An 18,594-nucleotide genomic window follows, 5' to 3' on the forward strand; every position below is an offset into this window, starting at 1 on the left:
TACCTAGGTTTGGGATACCAATGGGTATTAACAGTGACAGGGGAACTCATTTCACTAGTGAATTGACAACTGGAACTAAACCCCCAATGAGTCCAGCGGCAGTAGCCTTAATATGGGCAGATGAGGCATCACTAAAATATGCCCAGGACATGTGTGAAACCGCTGAAAAAAAATAAAATAAAATAAAACATGAAAAGGTGCGACAGGCTCAGATGCATCCAGAAGAGGGAAATACACACCCTTTAAACCTGGAGTCCAAGTATATGTGAAAGCACTAAACAAAGATTATTTTTCTCCGAGGTGAAATGGACCCTACCAAGTGCTGCTAACAACCCAAACAGCCGTTAAAGTAAAAGAAAAGCCAGATGGGATCCACGCAACTCGTGTAAACTACATCAGACGGAACTTTGAGAGTACTAGCGAAAAGCTAACCTGAAGAGAATGACGGCGTTGATGTTTTTAGATTATCATATTAATCCAACATCATGTAGAGGGTAAACTGCATACTAACACCTTAATATACATGTCTCACTCATATGCAGAGAGGGTAAATAAATTCAGTTGTTGGGTTTGTACACAAATTCCCAGATGCTTGGGGGAGGGCTTCCTTTTGCGACCGATCCCATTCGCCAGTAAAGAGATAGCAGAATGGGCTCCAAGACAAAATAGTACAGGACGTGGTGAAGATACACAGAATATGTTCGATTGGAGATTAGCTGGATACGACATGAATAGGTTTGAAGAATGGTGTGGGCCTAGGATTAATGTAACACGTCAAACACCCTGTTTGATCCTTCTCAATTACACTGGAGTCCCAAAGGGTAGCATATGCTTTAGGAAACATAAAACATATGGGACCTACCCAGTCAGCAAGAGTCAGTGCGACCAGACCTTGAATTGGCAACCTCCTATGTTCCACCTTACAGCTAAAGGACTATTCATCTTTTATTGGTCAGGAGTTGAAAATCAAACTAGTGGAGGCTCCTGGGAAGGGAATCGATTAGACTAATGATGACTGATAGTAAAGGAAACCTGACTGCATATTAGGGTTAGGGTTAGGGTTAGGGTTATGAGGGATGGGACTTTGGCTTTGGATGGTAGGATCGTCAGAACAGAGGATTGTGTTCTGGATTATAATCTTGATTGTCGCATTTTATCTGTGGCCACAAAAATTGGGAAAGCTCCTGTTATTTTGGATACATAGTCCCTTATATGCAGCACATTCAGCAACTGCAGGACCATCCCCATCACAGGCCGACACGAAGTGTTAGGACATGGACACAAATGCTGGGAATATTGCTACCACCATTAGGAATAGCCACTATTGCATACGAACTACGAGACATCCTTGAGCAGGTAGCTAATGACACTGCAGAAGCTGTAAATCAGATAGAAATTGAGATGGTTGCTAGAAGAGTGGTTGCCCTGCAGAATAGAATGGCTCTTGGTTTCTTGTTAGCTGAAAAAGGAGGCACTTGTGCCCTGATTGGAAGTGACTGCTGCACGTACATCCCTGATAACTCAGAAAAATTGATAATCTGGTGGATCACATTCGTAGAGAGGTAACAAGATTACACAAAAATGAGGGATGGGACTTTGGCTTTGGATGCTAGGATCGTCAGAACAGAGGATTGTGTTCTGGATTATAATCGCCATTGTAATCTTGATTGTCGTATGGTTACTGCTTTAATATTGTGCAAGGTATTTTTATTGTACTAACATGGGAGAACAGCCCAAGCCGCCTTGCCTCCTTGCTACCAGCTCAAAACACACAGGGAACTGTCATACGTCCGTTCCCCTTACATTATAAACCACCCTTCTCTACGGAGGACACGATAATTTACTAAAAGGTGTTGATCAAAAGATCAACAAGGAGGGAATTGTGGAAGGGAAGTTAATGAGTTACCAATTTAGAAGCATACTGGGAATATTGACTATATTTTAACACTGCTTTCGAGTGATAATAGGTAGGTCAAGTAATGTAAACTAAATACTGCTTAGTACTTTGTACTCGGCCTTGTTATGATAATAAGTTGTTCTTCCGAAGGACAACAAAATGCGTACTCAAATTGTTTTTAAACCAAGGGCAAAACATTCATATTTACTCTTGCATATGTTCCCAAGCTTTATCTCTTCAAAGTTGTTTATTTCACACTATAAACATAATGATTTTCGACTGCATAATTCAGAGTGCAGTGCACTAGCTTTTGCAGCTGGGACACTCTCGCTCCATAAATATATTTGTGTCAATAAATTTCCTTAAATCGAACCTCGAGGAATTTGTCTTTATAATGATTTCCACAACAAATGGTAACACCTAGGCTTTCGAGTCTCACCTTCATCCCCAGTAGCTTCCTTCCTGGTCCAAGGTGGTGATATCAGAGCATTCCCAGCTATCAATTCATTTGTTTTTTATTTTTATAAATTTAGAGTACCCAACTAATTTTTTCCAATTAAGGGGCAATTTAGTGTGGCCAATCAACCTATCCTGCACATCTTTTTTGGGTTGAAGGGGCGAAACCCACGCAGACGTGGGGAGAATGTGCAAACTCCACACGGTCAGTGACCCAGTGCCGGGATCGAACCTGCGACCTCAGCGCCGTGAGGCAGCTGTGCTAACCACTTGCACCACCGTGCTGCCCTGCTATCAATTCTTTACCTTGGCTACCTGCCTTCTTTCACACTCCCACTTCTTATCCTTTCCAAAATTATGGGGGTGATAGAACAAAGGTTGAAATTTATAGATGAGCTCATAATCGTCAGCCATAATTGCTGCCTGTCAAGCAGTCTTCACTCTCTGCTCTTCAACATGGTTTCTTTACAGTAGGTGGTCGCAAATTCTTGAATTCCTCTAAGAGAATGACCTCCCTTAGAGCCTCAAATGAAGTTTCAACTCCCAATGCTTGTAACCACCTATCAAATTTGTTCTATTTAACCCTTTCGAACTCTGCATAATTCTGTCCCAGTTATCTCCTTAAATTCTGAAAATTTTGCCTCTCGGCTTCAGGAGCCAATTCATATGCATCAAGAATAGCCTCTTTTACCTCACCATAATTCTGACAGCGAAGCACAAATGTCCTGTTTCCACCCAGTCAATTTACTGGGGAATGTCCACTTTGCTCTTTTCCACTCCATTTGGGTTGCTACCCTTCCGGTCTTTTTCTCTCACTGCAGTTGTGGGTCGATTTTCACTGGCGAGGAGTAGACTGAAGACGCCCACAGTGTTAGACAGTCATACACAGGCAGCACAGGGGTGGCTAGCTGGTGGCCTTCGTGGCCAGTGCACCCGGCCACGACAGCCGGTATGGGTGCTGGCAGATGGTCCAGGATGAGTTACCCATCGGAGGGAGGGGTGGGGTTACGGGTTTTGTGGTCGGGGTTTAGTGCCAGGGGCACAGTGCTTCGTACTCACCCTGGCCGCCCTGAGGAGGTTGTGCAGCTTTTTCCTGCACTGCTGGCCGGTCTGGACGATGTTGCCCATGCCATTCATGGCCTCTTCCACCTATCCCCAGGCACGGTGCAGGCGGCAGGTGGCAACCTCTTCTCCAACCCCGGGTACAGAGTGGTTCGCCTTTCCTCCACGGCGTCCAAAAGTGTCCCCAGTTCTGCACCTGTGAAGAGTGGTGCCGCTCTCCTTGCTGTTATCTTGTTGCCTAGGATGACTGTGTGTGGGGAGTGGAGTGCTTATATGAGGCTGCAGCTTGTCAGCCTCTCGAGTGTCAACCCCGACTCCAGAGAATCGGACACTGTTTTTCATTGGAATCGATAATGTTCCATGTGGCGCCAATGCTAGCCCATTAACGGTTGATGAATTGCTCTGGGAACGGTGCCAATTTTTTTGTTGTAAAACACCACCGATTTAGTCCTGGCATCACCACTTAGTTTCTGGAACGGAGAATCCCGCCGGTCTTCGCATCAAGACTGACGAATGTGAATTTTTCCAATTATCAATAAGCTATCTTGGCTATGTAATTGATAAGGACGGATTCCACAAGGAACCTAAGAAGATGACTGTGATTATAGATGCGATAAGACTGCAGAATATATTGCAACTCAGACCTTTTTGGGAGTCATCAATTTCTGTCAAATTTATTCCAAATCTCTCTACCGTATTAAAAGCACTTCATACATTATTGTGTGCAAATTAACTATGGACTTGGACAAAAGACTGCAAAGAGGCATATGCTGAAGTCAGAATGTGATAAAGAAATCAGAAGACTTCATTCACTTTCACAGTAACTTCAGTGCAACGTTAATGTAAATCTACTTGTGACACTAACAAAGATTATTACTATCATTATTATTTTGACCCTAAGTTAAAATTACAACTCACAAGTGAGCCTCACCCTATGGGATGGTGCCGTTATCTCTCATGTAATGCCAAATGGAGATGAAAGGCAAATAGATTTCACTTTGAGAACATTGACAAGAGCTGAACAGAATTATGCTCAATTGAAAAAAAAGCCTAAAGTATAATATTTGGAGTCAACTGATTTCTCACTACTTGTATAGAAAACATTTTACCTTGGTAACAGACCACAGTCCTTTGACAACAAAATTTGGCCCATACAAAGGAATACCATCTCTGGCTGCGAGTCGTTACCAGAGATGGTCTCTCATCTTCACAGAGCATAATTACAAAATTAAATACAGAAGTTAGGAGGAACTTCAAATGCGGATGCTCTATCACATTTATCAAGATGGGACAAAACGGAATCACAGAAGACGTATATGAACTGTGTTCATTTCCCAGATGGATAGAGTATCTATTACTGCAATTCAAATGCAAAGGTGCACAAGGTCAGACCCGGTGATGGGAAAGGTCAGGGGCATGATCTTGAAAGATATACCCACTGTATAAACAGAGGAGAGTCTGAAATCCAACCGTACCAAACAAGGGAGCTTGAATTAGTGGAACATGGGGGATCTGAATCATCATTCCCCCATACTTGTGGAATTGTAAAGTAGATCAACTTCACTAAGGACATCCAGGAATTGTATGTATGAAAGGAGTCACAGGAAGCTATTTCTGGTGACTGGGACTAGACTCACAGATTGAGGAAAGAGTATGTCAATGTCAGTTTTGTGTAGGATATGAAATACGGCACCTCTTCAACCACTTCACCCTTGGGATTGGCCAAAGCAACTACGGCAAAGAGTACATATCGATGTTGCAGGACCAATTGATCGGGTCGGGGGTCTCCCATGCTTCTCCCAACACACGGCCTCTGAGTGTCCATACTTATTACAGTGGCTGCAATGCTTCCCAGTGTCTCCTGGTCTGTCTCCTTTCTGTGGGGCCCCGCAATCCCTCGCATTGTGCCCTTGCCGGCCACAATTGTGGCGCTGCTCCTTCCTCACCTGAGGAAGGAGCAGCGCGCCGAAAGCTAGTGACATCGAAACAAACCTGTTGGACTTTAACCTGGTGTTGTAAGACTTCGTACTGTGCTCACCCCAGTCCAACGCCGGCATCTCCACATCACAATTGTGGCAGGTCAGTTTTGGCTTGGCCCAGTTCCCGTTACTGGGGGTTGCTACTCTTTCTGGTCTTGCTAGACCTGGGATGTCTCCTCTACCTGTACCCCGCTAGCCCACTCTACCAACTCGTCGTAATCCTGGGACATAATCACTCCCATTTTTAGGATAGTCTGGTGGGCACTAGAGAGTCCATCTTTAAAAGCTTGGATGAACGCCCGTTCCCCACGGCATGGGTTCCCTTGCCCTGAGCTCTCTTGGTACACGTGGAACAATCGTTCCCCGTATTCAGAAGCTCCTTCCCTTTTCTGCTGTCTTGTGGTAGTGATCTTGCTCCAGTTAGTGGGAGCGTTCCCTAACACTCTCTGGATTTCCATTTTAAATTGGACAAAGGGGTCCTGCTGTGCATCTATCTCTGCTGTTAAAGCGACGGCATGTGTCCACCGTCCCCCGTTATAATCCTGGGCTGCAGGAGTGCCGGGTCCGCCAGCTACCTGCCTCCACTTATCTGCTGGACAGGCTGCCCTGACCAGCTGGTGTACGTCTCTTAGGTGTAACTGGTGTCCTACCCAGATTGTGTTTAATTCTTCACAGAATTTGGTGTTTGCGCTTCTAGGTTGCAATTTGCCCAGGGAAGCCATTATCTGCTGTCTCTCACCTGGGGTAAAGGGTTTATAATTAGCTTCTGATCCCCCTCGGGTTACTGGCGCTAAATTGTATTCTAACGCACCCCACCCTGCCGGACGGGCGGTTGGCCCCTGCTGTGTGGGCTCGTAAGGGGGTAGGGGATCGGTTTCCCGCCTCCCTTATTGTTCTCTCAACACGTGGTTGTGTTTCTCCAGTTCCCTTACTCTAGATTCTAATTCCCTGATCTTCTCTTTGTCTTCCTTCCACTTTTCAGTAGAGGTGCCTACTTGTTCAATTCGTCCTGCTAACTCACGTACTAACATTATCCCTATCTTTTTAGTCTTGTTTCTCTTCTCTTTGTCTATCCAACCCCTCTGTTGTTCTAAGGTCTGGGAAGTGTCCCAGCCGTCCTTCTTCATCTTTTTTATCACCGCTTGTCTGTCTGTCATATATGTCTCGAAAAGAGAAACTGCAGATCCCCTTTTTATATCATTGCCTGCCATCTCGCAGACTTCAAGAACCCCGGTTCCTATGAGTAAAGTGTGCTCTCTACTGGAGGGACTTCACTACCCCCCCCAGCCACTATTACTACCCTAGCACCGTCTGTACGGCCGCAGCTGCCTCCTAGCAAAATGTGCTCTCTACTGAAGGGACTTCACTACCCGCCCCCCCCCAGCCACTATTACTATTCCAGCGCCGCGCTATCGCTACCGTCTCTCAGGGTTTGACTTATACTCACGGTGTCCACTATTACCACCTCGGCAACGTGCTTCTCCACCGGAGTTCGGCTCTAGGTCAGAGTTGATTAGCTCCTTTTCCGCACTGCTACTAAGACATTTGACAGCCCAGTACCCAACTTATGCTCTACTTTCATACAAGAACTCTGCGTTTGTTCGCCACTACTGAGTTCGGGGTTAGCCGATTTCTGCCACTTGTGCTTCACAATCCTTCGTGCCTTTGGTGCCTCAATGACCACTTCAAATCCTGACCTTCGTGTGGGAGATTCCTCCTCTTGACAGCCAGTCTAAGGCTGGGCGTTTGGGGCAGCACTACCTTTTCCATTTGTTGATCTGCACAAGCCACAAATCCTTAATACTATCAGCAGTTAGCACCAAACTTTATCTATTATCATGTCACTATACAGTCAAGACTTATATCACTATGCTTATCACTATAGGTACCTTATTTTAAACTGCACCTTTTGACCTGTCTGACTCCTGCAGATTCGAAACGATCTTTACCCCAGCTTTCCGATCGAGGCCTTCGATCGGAACTCACCAGAAGTAAGATCCTGCCGACTATGCCAATATGTTGTGGGAAATTCAACCACTTCGGGAGTCAGACTTACTGTGTTCAATCAGTGCAGTTTATTGTTACACAAATCTTCAGGAGAAAGCGTACGTACCCCGCGGTACGGTAGCTAACCTTTCTCGTGGTTAGAATGGCAGTCATTCATTTTATACTTTGGGTTCACAATGAGCCCAGATACAAAACAATTATCATCTTGTTATCTTTAAACAGCCACTTCGGGTTCACAATGAGCCCAGATACAAAACAATTATCACCTTGTTATCTTTAAACATTTTATAGATTGTACATCGCTATTTGTAAGCGTTTTGCCATTTACACATGGTTATAGTTAAAGAGGTTTTACAGGTTACAGGTAGCAGCAGGAAACCAGTATCAATTGTCCCTTTGTTTTAGGAAATGGCCCAAGATATTCGTATTAGCATATCATTGTGTACACCTTGGCTGAAGTCAGCTTTATTCAAGTGGTGTCCCGCATTTATGTATTTCTTAATCTTCCTGTCTGGCTCCCTTTGTCCTGGATCTGTTCCTATCTGTCCCACTGGCACCCCACTGGGCTCCAGGCATCAGTTATGCCTGCTTTATTCTCTGTGTCTCCATCTTGTGTGTCAGGCAGCCATCTTCTGTGCCAAGTGCCCTTCTGAACCATTTACCACTTCACAGCTCAAGGTGGTAGATAGAGCACACCTCACAAGGGCGAGTATGAGCTGGCTCTTTGAGGAGGTAGAAGATGTGTGTGAACGTTGCGGGGGAAGGGGGGCCCGCAAACCACGTTCATATGTTTTGGTCCTGTCCAAAACTGGAGGATTACTGGAAGGAGGGTATTCTCTAAAGTGATGAACGTGAAACTGGGCCCGGGCCCTCTGGAGGCCATATTTGGGGTGTCGGACCAGCCGGGGTTGAAAACGGGAACGGAGGCAGATGTTGTAGGCTTCGCCTTGTTTATCGCCCGAAGGCGGATCCTGGTAGGGTGAAGATCAACCTCTGTACATTTGGGAGAAAATGTGAAAAAGGAGGAGAATAATTTTTTTTTTAAACAAAACAATAATTCTCTTGTAATGTCAGTGTTCAGAGTCACCAATAGGATCCAGTACTGGAATATGAATTACATGCCATAGTACCATATGGTACCGTAACATTGCTAATTATCCTTACTCTGTCATCTCGTGGTAACCAAAGGCCCGGGTTAAAATTATTTCCAAAGAAAAAAAGTTCATTATCAGCAAGTTACAATTGTAGGTAACATGGATCATGAAAGATTTTTTTCTCTTGCAGTAACACACAGAAAGATTTGTTGAAAGTGGAGCTCGATCAGCTTCAATGTCACTTCACGTGGGCTCCACAGAGAAAAAACATTGACCTGGACAATATGAAGCGAAGATTAGAAGATTCAATACATCTTTATATGCAATATAAAGCCACGTCTTATAACCAACTCGCTTTTGTAAACTGTCTGCAAGGAAAGTATGTGGAAGCGATTCAAAACTTAGAGGAAGCTGAAAAATTACTGAGGGAGAATCATGAAGATGAATTTGATGAAAGAATCATCATCACCTATGGAAACTATGCCTGGGTATATTATCACATGGGACTACTGACAGAGGCTCAGTCCTACCTCGACAAACTGGAGAGGATCTGTAAACAATTTCCTGATGCCTCTCGGTGCACAGCAATGATACCTGCAGTATCTGGGGAGAAGGGTTGGTTACTGTTGAAGTCTGGCGTTCAATCCTATAACGAGGCAATGTATTGTTTTGAAATGGCTCAGAAGAAATATCCAAATAACATTGACTGGAACGTTGGATATGCGATTGTCCTGTCTCATCTGGAAGGGCTTTCTGGTGCCACTGAGAGTGCTGACTCAAGTCAATCAGTGAAGCAATGGAGACGTGTGCTTGAGCTCGATCCCAATGACGCTGAAGCAATGGTGCAGTTGGCTCTGAAGCTCCGCGTCTTCGAGCAATATGAGGACGCAAACACTTTAGTTCAACAAGCACTGGCGAAGTCCCCTGGTCTTCCATATGTGATCCGTTATGCAGCAAAATTTTACAGAAAGGTTAGAAATATCGAAAAAGCCCTGAAGCTGCTGGACAAAGCATTAAAAATGACTCCCAAATCTGCCTTCTTATACCACCAGAAAGGCATGTGTTACAAAAACAAAATACAGACACTGAAAAAATCTCAAGGCAGCAAAGGTTCTGGCAAAATTGATACATTAATCAACGATCGTAAAGAGTGTTTTAAAAAAGCACTTGAGCTCAAGCCATCATTTATTCTTGCAGAACTAGGTTATGCACACATCTGTTCCATAAATGAAGAATATCGTGAAGCAGAGGACATCTACAGTAAACTCCTGGAATTGGAAAATACATGTCCAGAAAATAAGCAAGAAATACGTTTTCAGTTTGGGTTATTTGAACAGAATTACAGACACTCAAATCAAATGCCATCAAATATTTTCTGGAAGGATTTAAAATCAAACATGACTCAAACTCACGGAACAATTGTCGCACCCATTTGGAGAAAATAGCCAAGAACCCACAGACATCGTGACTTTCTGCATTTGTGGGATCATACATATGTTGGATGGGGAGGAATGCTTTGAAAAGATCTTGGAGATTGAACTTGGTGATGCTGAATAGTTACGTGCTCTCCCTGAATTAAACATTTCTATCCAGGCGAACAATTAATTTCCAACCTAACATATCTGAAAGATTCATTCATATTCTCGGACATATAAAATGGTTTGGCCGGAAACTTTGTCATTTACTTTCCTACAACACCAGATTAAAGTCCAACAGGTTTGTTTCAAACTCTAGCTTTCGGAGCACTGCTCCTTCCTCAGGTGAATGAAGAGGTATGTTCCAGAAACATATATATAGACAAATTCAAAGATGCAAGACAATGCTTAGAATGCGAGCATTTGCAGGTAATTAAGTCTATACCGATCCAGAGATAGGAGTAACCCCAGGTTAAAGAGGTGTGAATGGTCTCAAGCCAGGACAGTTTGTAGGATTTTGCAAGCCCAGGCCAGATGGGGGGGGGGGGGGGGGGGGGGGGATGAATGTAATGCGACATGAATCCCAGGTCTCGGTTGAGGCCGCACTCGGATTACATTCATCCCCCACCATCTGGCCTTCATCAAACCACCTGAGTCCCTCATTGGCCATCACAGAGCAGCCTGGACAATACCCAGGAAAAACCATTTTCTACAGACTGTACCATCTCACTGAGGGGGAAAGCAGTAAATGGGGGAAGGCTAAAGAATATAAACATGGGTTTAAAAGAATAAAATTAATGGCAGCAGATACTGAGACATAAATTGTAATTGTATAATCAGAGATTGAATGTTAAAATAACCAATAAAATGAAACTGTGGCTAAGATTTGATTGAGTTGTTGATCTAAGTGAAGGACTGTTACTGTGGTACATTCATGTTGACTGTGTTATATTATATTACTACTCCTGGTAGCATGTTATATTACTGGGTTGAAGTAATATATGTCGTTACTGGTTGCTGATGATCCTGATGAATACACGAGTCTTCGATGTAAAGCAAACAAATTTATTAAGTAACGATAAAACTAATAAATGAGTTTGACACTCTACTGAACTATCTCTAGAAATAAAGTAATGAAATAAACTGTATCTGAACTACACGTGTTGTCTAAGCTGTGCTCTATCTATACTCTACAACTGCTGTCTAGCTACTCCTGTAGATTCAGTGGTCACTTCTGGAACCATGTTATATTACATTACTACTCCTGGTAGCATGTTATATTACTGTGTTGAAGTAATATATGTCGTACTAGTTGCTGATGATCCTGAAGAATACACAAGTCTTCGATGTAAAGCAAACTAATTTATTAAGTTGCAATAAAACTAATAAATGAGTTTGACACTCTACTGAACTATCTCTAGAAATAAAGTAATGAAATATAACTACATAAACTGTATCTGAACTACATGTGTTGTCTGAGCTGTGATCTATCCATACTATACTAGTACTGTCTGGTACTCCTGTGTGGAAAGAGAAAAGATCCTTAGGGAGCTAGTATATAATGTGGTTCTTGCAATGCCCTCGAGTGGTCGTGTTACAGCTAAGTGTTGTGATTAACCCTTTAGTTACATGTCTGTCAACATATCATTACAGACTGAGACCCTGCTCTTTGGTCTGAGACAGATACAATAAAGACACCTGAACTTAGTACAACTCTACTTCATTCAGAAGAGCTACGTTGATTGTGATTTCTGAGAATATAGTATAGAGATGACTCGGACTCACTGCTGAGATCTCGGTGTTACCCACGCTCGTGAAGGAGCTGGCAAGGCTGCAATCACTCAGTGTGGATGTCTCCTTCTCTGAGCCGATAGCTCAGGGTCCCTCTTCTATGAAGGTTGCTCCTGTGTTCCTGGGTTTGTCACTGACAACAGTGTCCCTTCTTTTATTTAGGTTCTGCTAGCGCTGAGCCATGATACACACAGACACACCTGGTTCTATTGTCGCAACTCCACTTTCCCACCTGATCCCCATAACCCTTGATTCCCTGACTGATTAAAAATCTGTTTACTCTCAGCCTTGAACATACACAATGACCCAAATTAGCTGTCTGCAATTTGAAATAAACTTGCACAAGGACAAAGTGAGAGATCCAGCAAGAGCCATTACTTTGAAAAGGAAATGGTGGCGGGGCAGAGTGAGAGTTCCTTAGCGAGTTGGGGATTTAAAAAAGTAACAGGGCGACTGTTCCAGCGAGAGTCAGGGTTTTGAAAAATAAAATGACGTTGTGGTGAATGTATAGTACTAGTAATTCACGAGGGTATCAGTATTATGTTCTGCCATTGTGTTACAGCTATTTGACCTTGTGGGCTCCACCTGTGGGCCATTGTGTGGCTTCACCCACAGGGGGATATGTTGGGGCATGTACGGGCTCTGCCCATGGCTCCTCCCCTTGAAAGGAAGTATAAAGAGCAGTTGACCTGTAGGCGGTTCACAGTATTGTACCAGTCACAGGCAGGCACTGTTCTAAGCTAATTAAAACCACGGTTTACTTCTACTCGTGTCTTTGAGGGAATTGATGGTCACATCAGACGTGAGGTCAGAACGAGAGTTATTTAACATTTTATTGTGTTTATTTAAATTCCTGTGGTTGCAGATGTGATTTCAGGATGGTATGTTAGCTCCATGGTGGAAGTGTCAAGGATATCATTGAGCAGCTACAGAGTATTCTCAGGGTGAGGACGCAGAGCCAAAGGTCATAGATCACATTGGTAAGACCACAAGATATAGGAGCAGAATTAGGCGCCCGCAGTCGGCGCGGCATGATGCGATTCGCACCAGTCGCGGTGATTCTCCGGAGAATCGGCGCCCGCAGTTGGCGCGGCGTGGTGCTGAGTAAGTGCTGCTTGATAGCTCGTGATGACTCTTTCCCTCACTTTACTTATGATGGAATGTAGGACGGCAATTAGCTTTTGGGTTTGTCCTGTTTCTTGTGTACAAGACATACCTGGGAAAGTTTCTACATTGTCCGGTAGATGCCAGTGTTGTAGTTGTACTGGAACAGCTTGGCTAGGGGTGGGGCAAGTTCTGGAGCACAAGTCTTCAGTACTATTACCGGGATATTCTCACGGCCCATAGCCTTTGCAGTATCCAGTGTCTTCAGTCGTTTCTTGATATTATGTGGAGTGAATCGTATTGGCTGAAAACTGACATCTGTGAAGCCGGGACCTCCGGAGGAGACCGAGATGGATCATCCACTCTACTTTCTGGTTGTAGATTGTTGCAAAAGCCTCAGCCTTGGCATTTTGCACATATATGCTGGCCGCCTCCATAAGTGAGGATGGGATATTTGTGGAGCCTCCTCCTCCAGTGAATTATTTAATTGTCCACCATCATTCATGGCTGGATGTAGCAGGACTGCAGAGCGTACATCTGATGCGTTTGTTGTGGAATCGCTTAGCTCTGTCTATTAGTTGCTGCTTACGTTGTTTAACACACAAGGAGTTCTGTGTTGTAGCATCACCGGTTGACACCTCATTTTTCGGTAAGCCGCAACTCACCCAGAAGGGGAACTCCCCCTGCACCCCACCTCACACAAGCAGGGCACACCCAGATCCGATTCCCAGCATAGGCAAAATGCCTGGCACTACCATCCTGGCATCACCCCTGCCAGGATGCCAGGCAGGCAGTGCCAAGGTGACACCAACTGTGCCAGGGTGTACCAACACCAGACCCATTCGAGTATTGCCCTCTCTTATCGGCACCCAAATGTATATCAACCTCGCCAGTCTCCAATACTCTACCAGTTATTTTATTTCATTTTTTATTTTATTTTTTATTATTACTTTCTTTTGGTATGTTTGTGTGTGCCCTTCTCATCTGTATATATATATCTTATTCTGTGTACATAACGGTAAATATACTTTGTTCAAAAACCCAATAAAAAACCATTTACAAAAAAAAACTGTGCCAAGGTGCCACCCTCCTCAGAGGCCAACTACGCAGTTACCTCTGATCCCTCAGGGGACCCACTTCAAGTGCCATTCCACCTGGTCCCCCTTTATCTCATCAAAGGGCTCCAAGGCGAAGGGGTTAGATCTCAAAGCCTCAGGTGGATCAGGAAAGTGCATATTAGAGTGAGACTAGCTACACACTCTAATATGCAGATTTGTCAAATACTGATGCAACTCATGATTTAAGTCTGTATTTCCTCATCCTTGTAGCGAATGAGAACATTTTATCTTACCTTAACAGGATGGTGGTGGCCTAGGTTTAATGTAACACGCCAGCCGCCCTGTTTGATCCTTCCCAATTACACTCGAGTCCCAAAGGGTAACATATGCTTTAGGAAACATGGGCGTCATTCTCCGACCCCCCAGAGGGTCGGAGAATGGCCGTTGGCCGCCGTGAATCCCGCCCCCGCCGGTTGCCGAAGTCTCCGAAGGGAGAAAAGTCGGCGGGGCGTTAATGGCGCCGCAGACGTCGGAGAATGGCACGGGTGTGCGCAAGGCAGCCGATTTTGGGCCTGCCAATATTCTCCCTTGCGGATGGGCCGAAGTCCCGTCGAAGTGATGACCGGTCACGTCGACGTAAATCAAACCTCCTTTCAATCGGCGTCAACCTGTGCTCCAGGTTCACGTCGACCAGCGTGGAGGTGACTGACGGCCTGGGGGGTTGGCTGCAGGGCAGGCGATGGCGTGGCCGCAGTCTGAATGTGTGGGGAGAGGTGAGTCTAGGGTTGTGTGTGTGTGTGTGCGGTGGGGGGGGGGGGGGGTTAGAGTGGGCTGGGCTCCGGGGGAGTGCCGGGAGGGGGGTCCGTGCCCGGGAGGAGGATGGGAAGTCCGTGCCGGGGAGGGGAATGGGGGGGTCCGTGCCGGGGAGGGGGATGGGGGGTCCGTGCCGGGGAGGGGGATGGGGGGGGGGGGGGTCCGTGCCGGGGAGGGGGATGGGGGGTCTAGTGAGTTGGTCCACCTGGCCAGGTGCCAGCCTCCAACAGTTGGACCCATGCGGTCCATGCCACCTGGCTGTGGGGAAGGAGGGGATATGGGCAATGATGACATGTCGTCGTTCCCACCCATCGGTGCATCGGTGCATCCGGGCAGTGACAGATGCTCTATATGCCATGGCGCACCGCTACATCCGCTTCCCTGTGGACCGGGCCAGCCAAGATGCCCGAGCCGTGGGCTACTCTGCCGTGGCCGGGTTCCCCATCGTCCAGGGCGCGATTGATGGGATGCACGTCGCCGTGCGGCCACCTGCAGATAACAGGGCCGTGTTCACCAATAGGAAGGGGACCTATTCGATGAACATACAGGTTGTCTACGACCACCGCATGATGATCCTGCACATCTGTGCCCGTCACCCAGGCAGTGTACACGACTCATACGTGTTGTCGCGGTCATCCATCCCCGGCATGTACGAGGGACGCCATCCCCGGCTGAGGGGCTGGTTGCTGGGCGACAGGGGCTCCCCATTGCGATCGTGGCTGATGACGCCTGTACGGAGGCCACGCAATGAGGCGGAGAACCGCTACAATGATGCCCATGTAGCGACAAGGGAAGTGATAGAGAGGTGCTTTGGCGTGCTGAAGATGCGTTTCAGGTGCCTGGACCTCTCTGGGGGCGCCCTCCAGTATCGGTCAGATAGGGTCGGCTGCATCATTGTGGTATGCTGCGTCCTGCACAACATAGCCCAGCAGAGGGGCGATGTGCCGCAGGCAGAGGAGGGCGGAGTGGAGGAGCAGCAGGAAGAGGCGCAGTCCTCACCAGATGAGGGGGATGGGGGCAATGGTCAGGGCAGACGGGCTAGACACAGGCGGGTGGCTGTCCACCGTTACCGGCTGGCCCAGCGGGCACGGGACAGGCTGATAGCCGCCCGCTTCACTGACTAGATGGGCGTGGGAATCGGGTAGTATGGCCACAGACCGCACACCATGGCAACAGCCGACCACCCACACCCCCCACCCATCCACCCACCCAGCACCCTCACCACCCTCCCCAAACTCACCCACCCCACCCGCATGCACCACCCCCCCCCCACATTGCCGATCCACCTGCAGCACAACGGCCGGGCTCACACAGTTGCGGGTGGACGCGTGTCTATTGCAGGCCATGGAGGATAATGACAACCCGCCCTGCGGTGAGCTCCTGGCTCCACATCGTTGGACTATGTCTGACCCATGGCCACAGTACCACCATCCACACGGACCATCACTGCATGCGGCTGTGACACTGCAGCGCACGGTCCCGTCCTCTGCCCGGGGGGATGTTGATGGTGGCCCAGGGGGAAGGGGGCAGACTCACCTGGGGCTGAGGTATGACCACCCCTCACACACACACTTGCGCTCAACGTACATGACACCCCCCGCACGCTTTGGACAGAGCACAAAGGCAGCTTCTGCAGGTGTAAAATTGACTTTAATAACCAAAGGAGTTCATGCACGTGCCCTAGCCCCTAAAACTCATCTGTGCCCTGCACCCGTGCCAACTTACTCAGTGTCTAATTGTTTGGCCTTACGGGCCCTTTGACTACGTCTACGTGGTTCCCCAGACGGTACAGCAGACCTGGAGGTTGACTCCTGTGATTCCTGCCCTCTGACACGGGATCCCTTTGGCAGCCGTTTCCTGGGGCGTCCTGGCGTAGATGGGCCAGGCTGCGGCCCGGGCGACTGGGATGGCGAGCTGCCAGCCTGTCCTGCCCGTTGCCCACCCGATGCACCTGGGACGGAAGGGGGGGAGTCCGAGGTGTCGCGGTGTTCCGGGACCTCCCCTACAGGGGGACCCGGGACGGACCACACCACCTCCTCCTCCCTCGGGGTGCCCGATGGCCCCCAGGCCTCTACATGGGTGGGGGATGCGAACGGACTGGCCATCCGACGCCCCCCCGACATCTGACGCTGCCAGTCCTGGAGGCCCGTACTGGTATCGACAGGGGTCTGCAGGTTTGCAGCCATGGAGCCCAGGGGATTGGCAAACCCTGTCTATGACAGTGCGACGCCGGCTCGCACATGGCCACTGGCGCCGATGCCCTCAGCGATGGCCTGCTGAGACTGGGCCATGGCCTGCAGAGACTGGGCTATGGCGTTGAGCGCCTCTGCCATCTGGCGCTGGCACTGGCTCATGGCTTCCTGTGAGAGGGCAGCCATGTCCTGGGCCACAGACGCCGCCTGCACGGAAAGCCCCAGGCCTCGCAAACCGTTCCCCATGTCTGACACCGTCGCACCCATTGCCTCCACCGCGGACGCCACCCGTGCGGTGTCGGCCTGGGTGGCACGCATGACCGGCACCACTCCCAGCTCCTGGACGCGGGTGGACTCCTTCACCTGCGACTGCAGCCGCCGCAAGCCGGCCGTCACCCTCTTCGCTCGTCTCCGGGTCGGTAGTTGCATCGGATCTATGGGTGGCTGTGGTAACTCCAGGAACCCGGGATCCATCTGGGCAGCAGATGTTCGCTTGGGCTGGGCTGCCCTCCGACCGCCCGGCCCCTCTGCTGCTCCTACCTCCACCTGCTGTACCGGGACGGCTGTGTTGTGCGCACCAGTGAGTGTACCAGACGCCTCATCACTAAAGTGCCCAACCGAGGTGAGTGTTTCTGCGATGGTGGAGGGTGTTGGTGACAGCAGTGGCGTTGTGTCGTGCTCTTCGTCCCACTCTGAGTCCATGGCACTTTGGGGTGGGGGTTCGTCTCCACCCATCCACTCTGAGTCACTGTCCGGTATTTTGTCTTCCTGGTTAGTGCTGTCCCGGGTAGGGGTGTCCTGGATAGTGCTGTCCCGGGTAGGGGTGTCCTGGGTAGTGGTGTCCTGGGTAGTGGTGTCCTGGGTAGTGGAGACCTGAGTAGTGGTGTCTTGTGTAGTGGTGTCCTGGTTCGGCTGTGACGGGGGCCTGTGGCTGCCCCCCTCGTCGCTGGGTGGCACACGCCTGCGTCGTCGCACCCGCACGTGACGGGGGCGTCGTCTCCCTGTTGCTCCAGTTCTCTCCGTCTCCCGTGGTCTCCAAGGGACATCCTGCGGGCGTCGCATGCCGGAGGGTCCGGGTCTCTCCGTCTCCCATGGTGTGCGAGGGGCATCCTGCGGGCGTCGCATGTCGGAGTGTCCGGGTCTCTCCGTCTCCCGTGGTGTGCGAGGGGCATCCTGCAGGCGTCGCATGCCGGAGGGTCCGGTTCTATCCGTCTCCCGTGGTGTGCGAGGGGCATCCTGCAGGCGTCGCATGCCGGAGGGTCCGGTTCTATCCGTCTCCCGTGGTGTGCGAGGGGCATCCTGCAGGCGTCGCATGCCGGAGGGTCCGGGTTGCTCCGTCTCCCGTGGTGTGCGAGGGGCATCCTGCGGGCGTCGCATGCCGGAGGGTCCGGGTCTCTCCGTCTCCCGTGGCCTCCGAAGGGCATCCTGCGGGCGGTCTGCATCTGCGGGGATGGGTGCCTCAACGTTTGCTCCTGCGATACACATTTCGGGCCGGAGACTTTTCAACCATTTTTGCGGCGTGACGCAAGTCGGATTTGCGCCGTTTTTTGCGCCGATCGGCGGACTTTGCGCCGATAACGGAGAATTTCGCCCAAGATATGGGAACTACCCAGTAGGCACAAGTCAGTGAGATCAGACCTTGAATTGGCAACCCTCTATGCTCCGCCTATTCATCTTTGACTTGTCAGCGGTTGAAAATAGTACTAGTGGAGGCCCCTGGGGAGGG

The 18,594-nt window shown here is 48.7% G+C and overlaps 1 protein-coding gene across 1 annotated transcript; it reads left to right on the top strand.

Annotated features, from left to right (window-relative positions):
• The first annotated feature begins 360 nt into the window (after positions 1 to 360).
• LOC140393039 (interferon-induced protein with tetratricopeptide repeats 5-like) lies at positions 361 to 10,453 on the top strand. The gene is made up of 2 exons (XM_072478983.1): positions 361 to 494; positions 8,686 to 10,453. The coding sequence occupies exons 1-2, from the start codon at positions 442 to 444 to the stop codon at positions 9,938 to 9,940; spliced, it is 1,308 nt and encodes a 435-aa protein (XP_072335084.1). The 5' UTR covers positions 361 to 441; the 3' UTR covers positions 9,941 to 10,453.
• Positions 10,454 to 18,594: the final 8,141 nt, after the last annotated feature.

Source organism: Scyliorhinus torazame, chromosome 16 (genome assembly GCF_047496885.1).
Source record: "Scyliorhinus torazame isolate Kashiwa2021f chromosome 16, sScyTor2.1, whole genome shotgun sequence".
Taxonomy (NCBI): domain Eukaryota; kingdom Metazoa; phylum Chordata; class Chondrichthyes; order Carcharhiniformes; family Scyliorhinidae; genus Scyliorhinus; species Scyliorhinus torazame.

Coding starts and splice junctions, on each gene's coding strand:
- LOC140393039 (XM_072478983.1), top strand. CDS start 442: ATGACGGCGTTGATGTTTTTAGATTATCATATTAATCCAACATCATGT. Junction 495..8,685: donor AATCCAACATCATGTAGAGG/GTAAACTGCATA, acceptor TTTCTCTTGCAG/TAACACACAGAAAGATTTGT.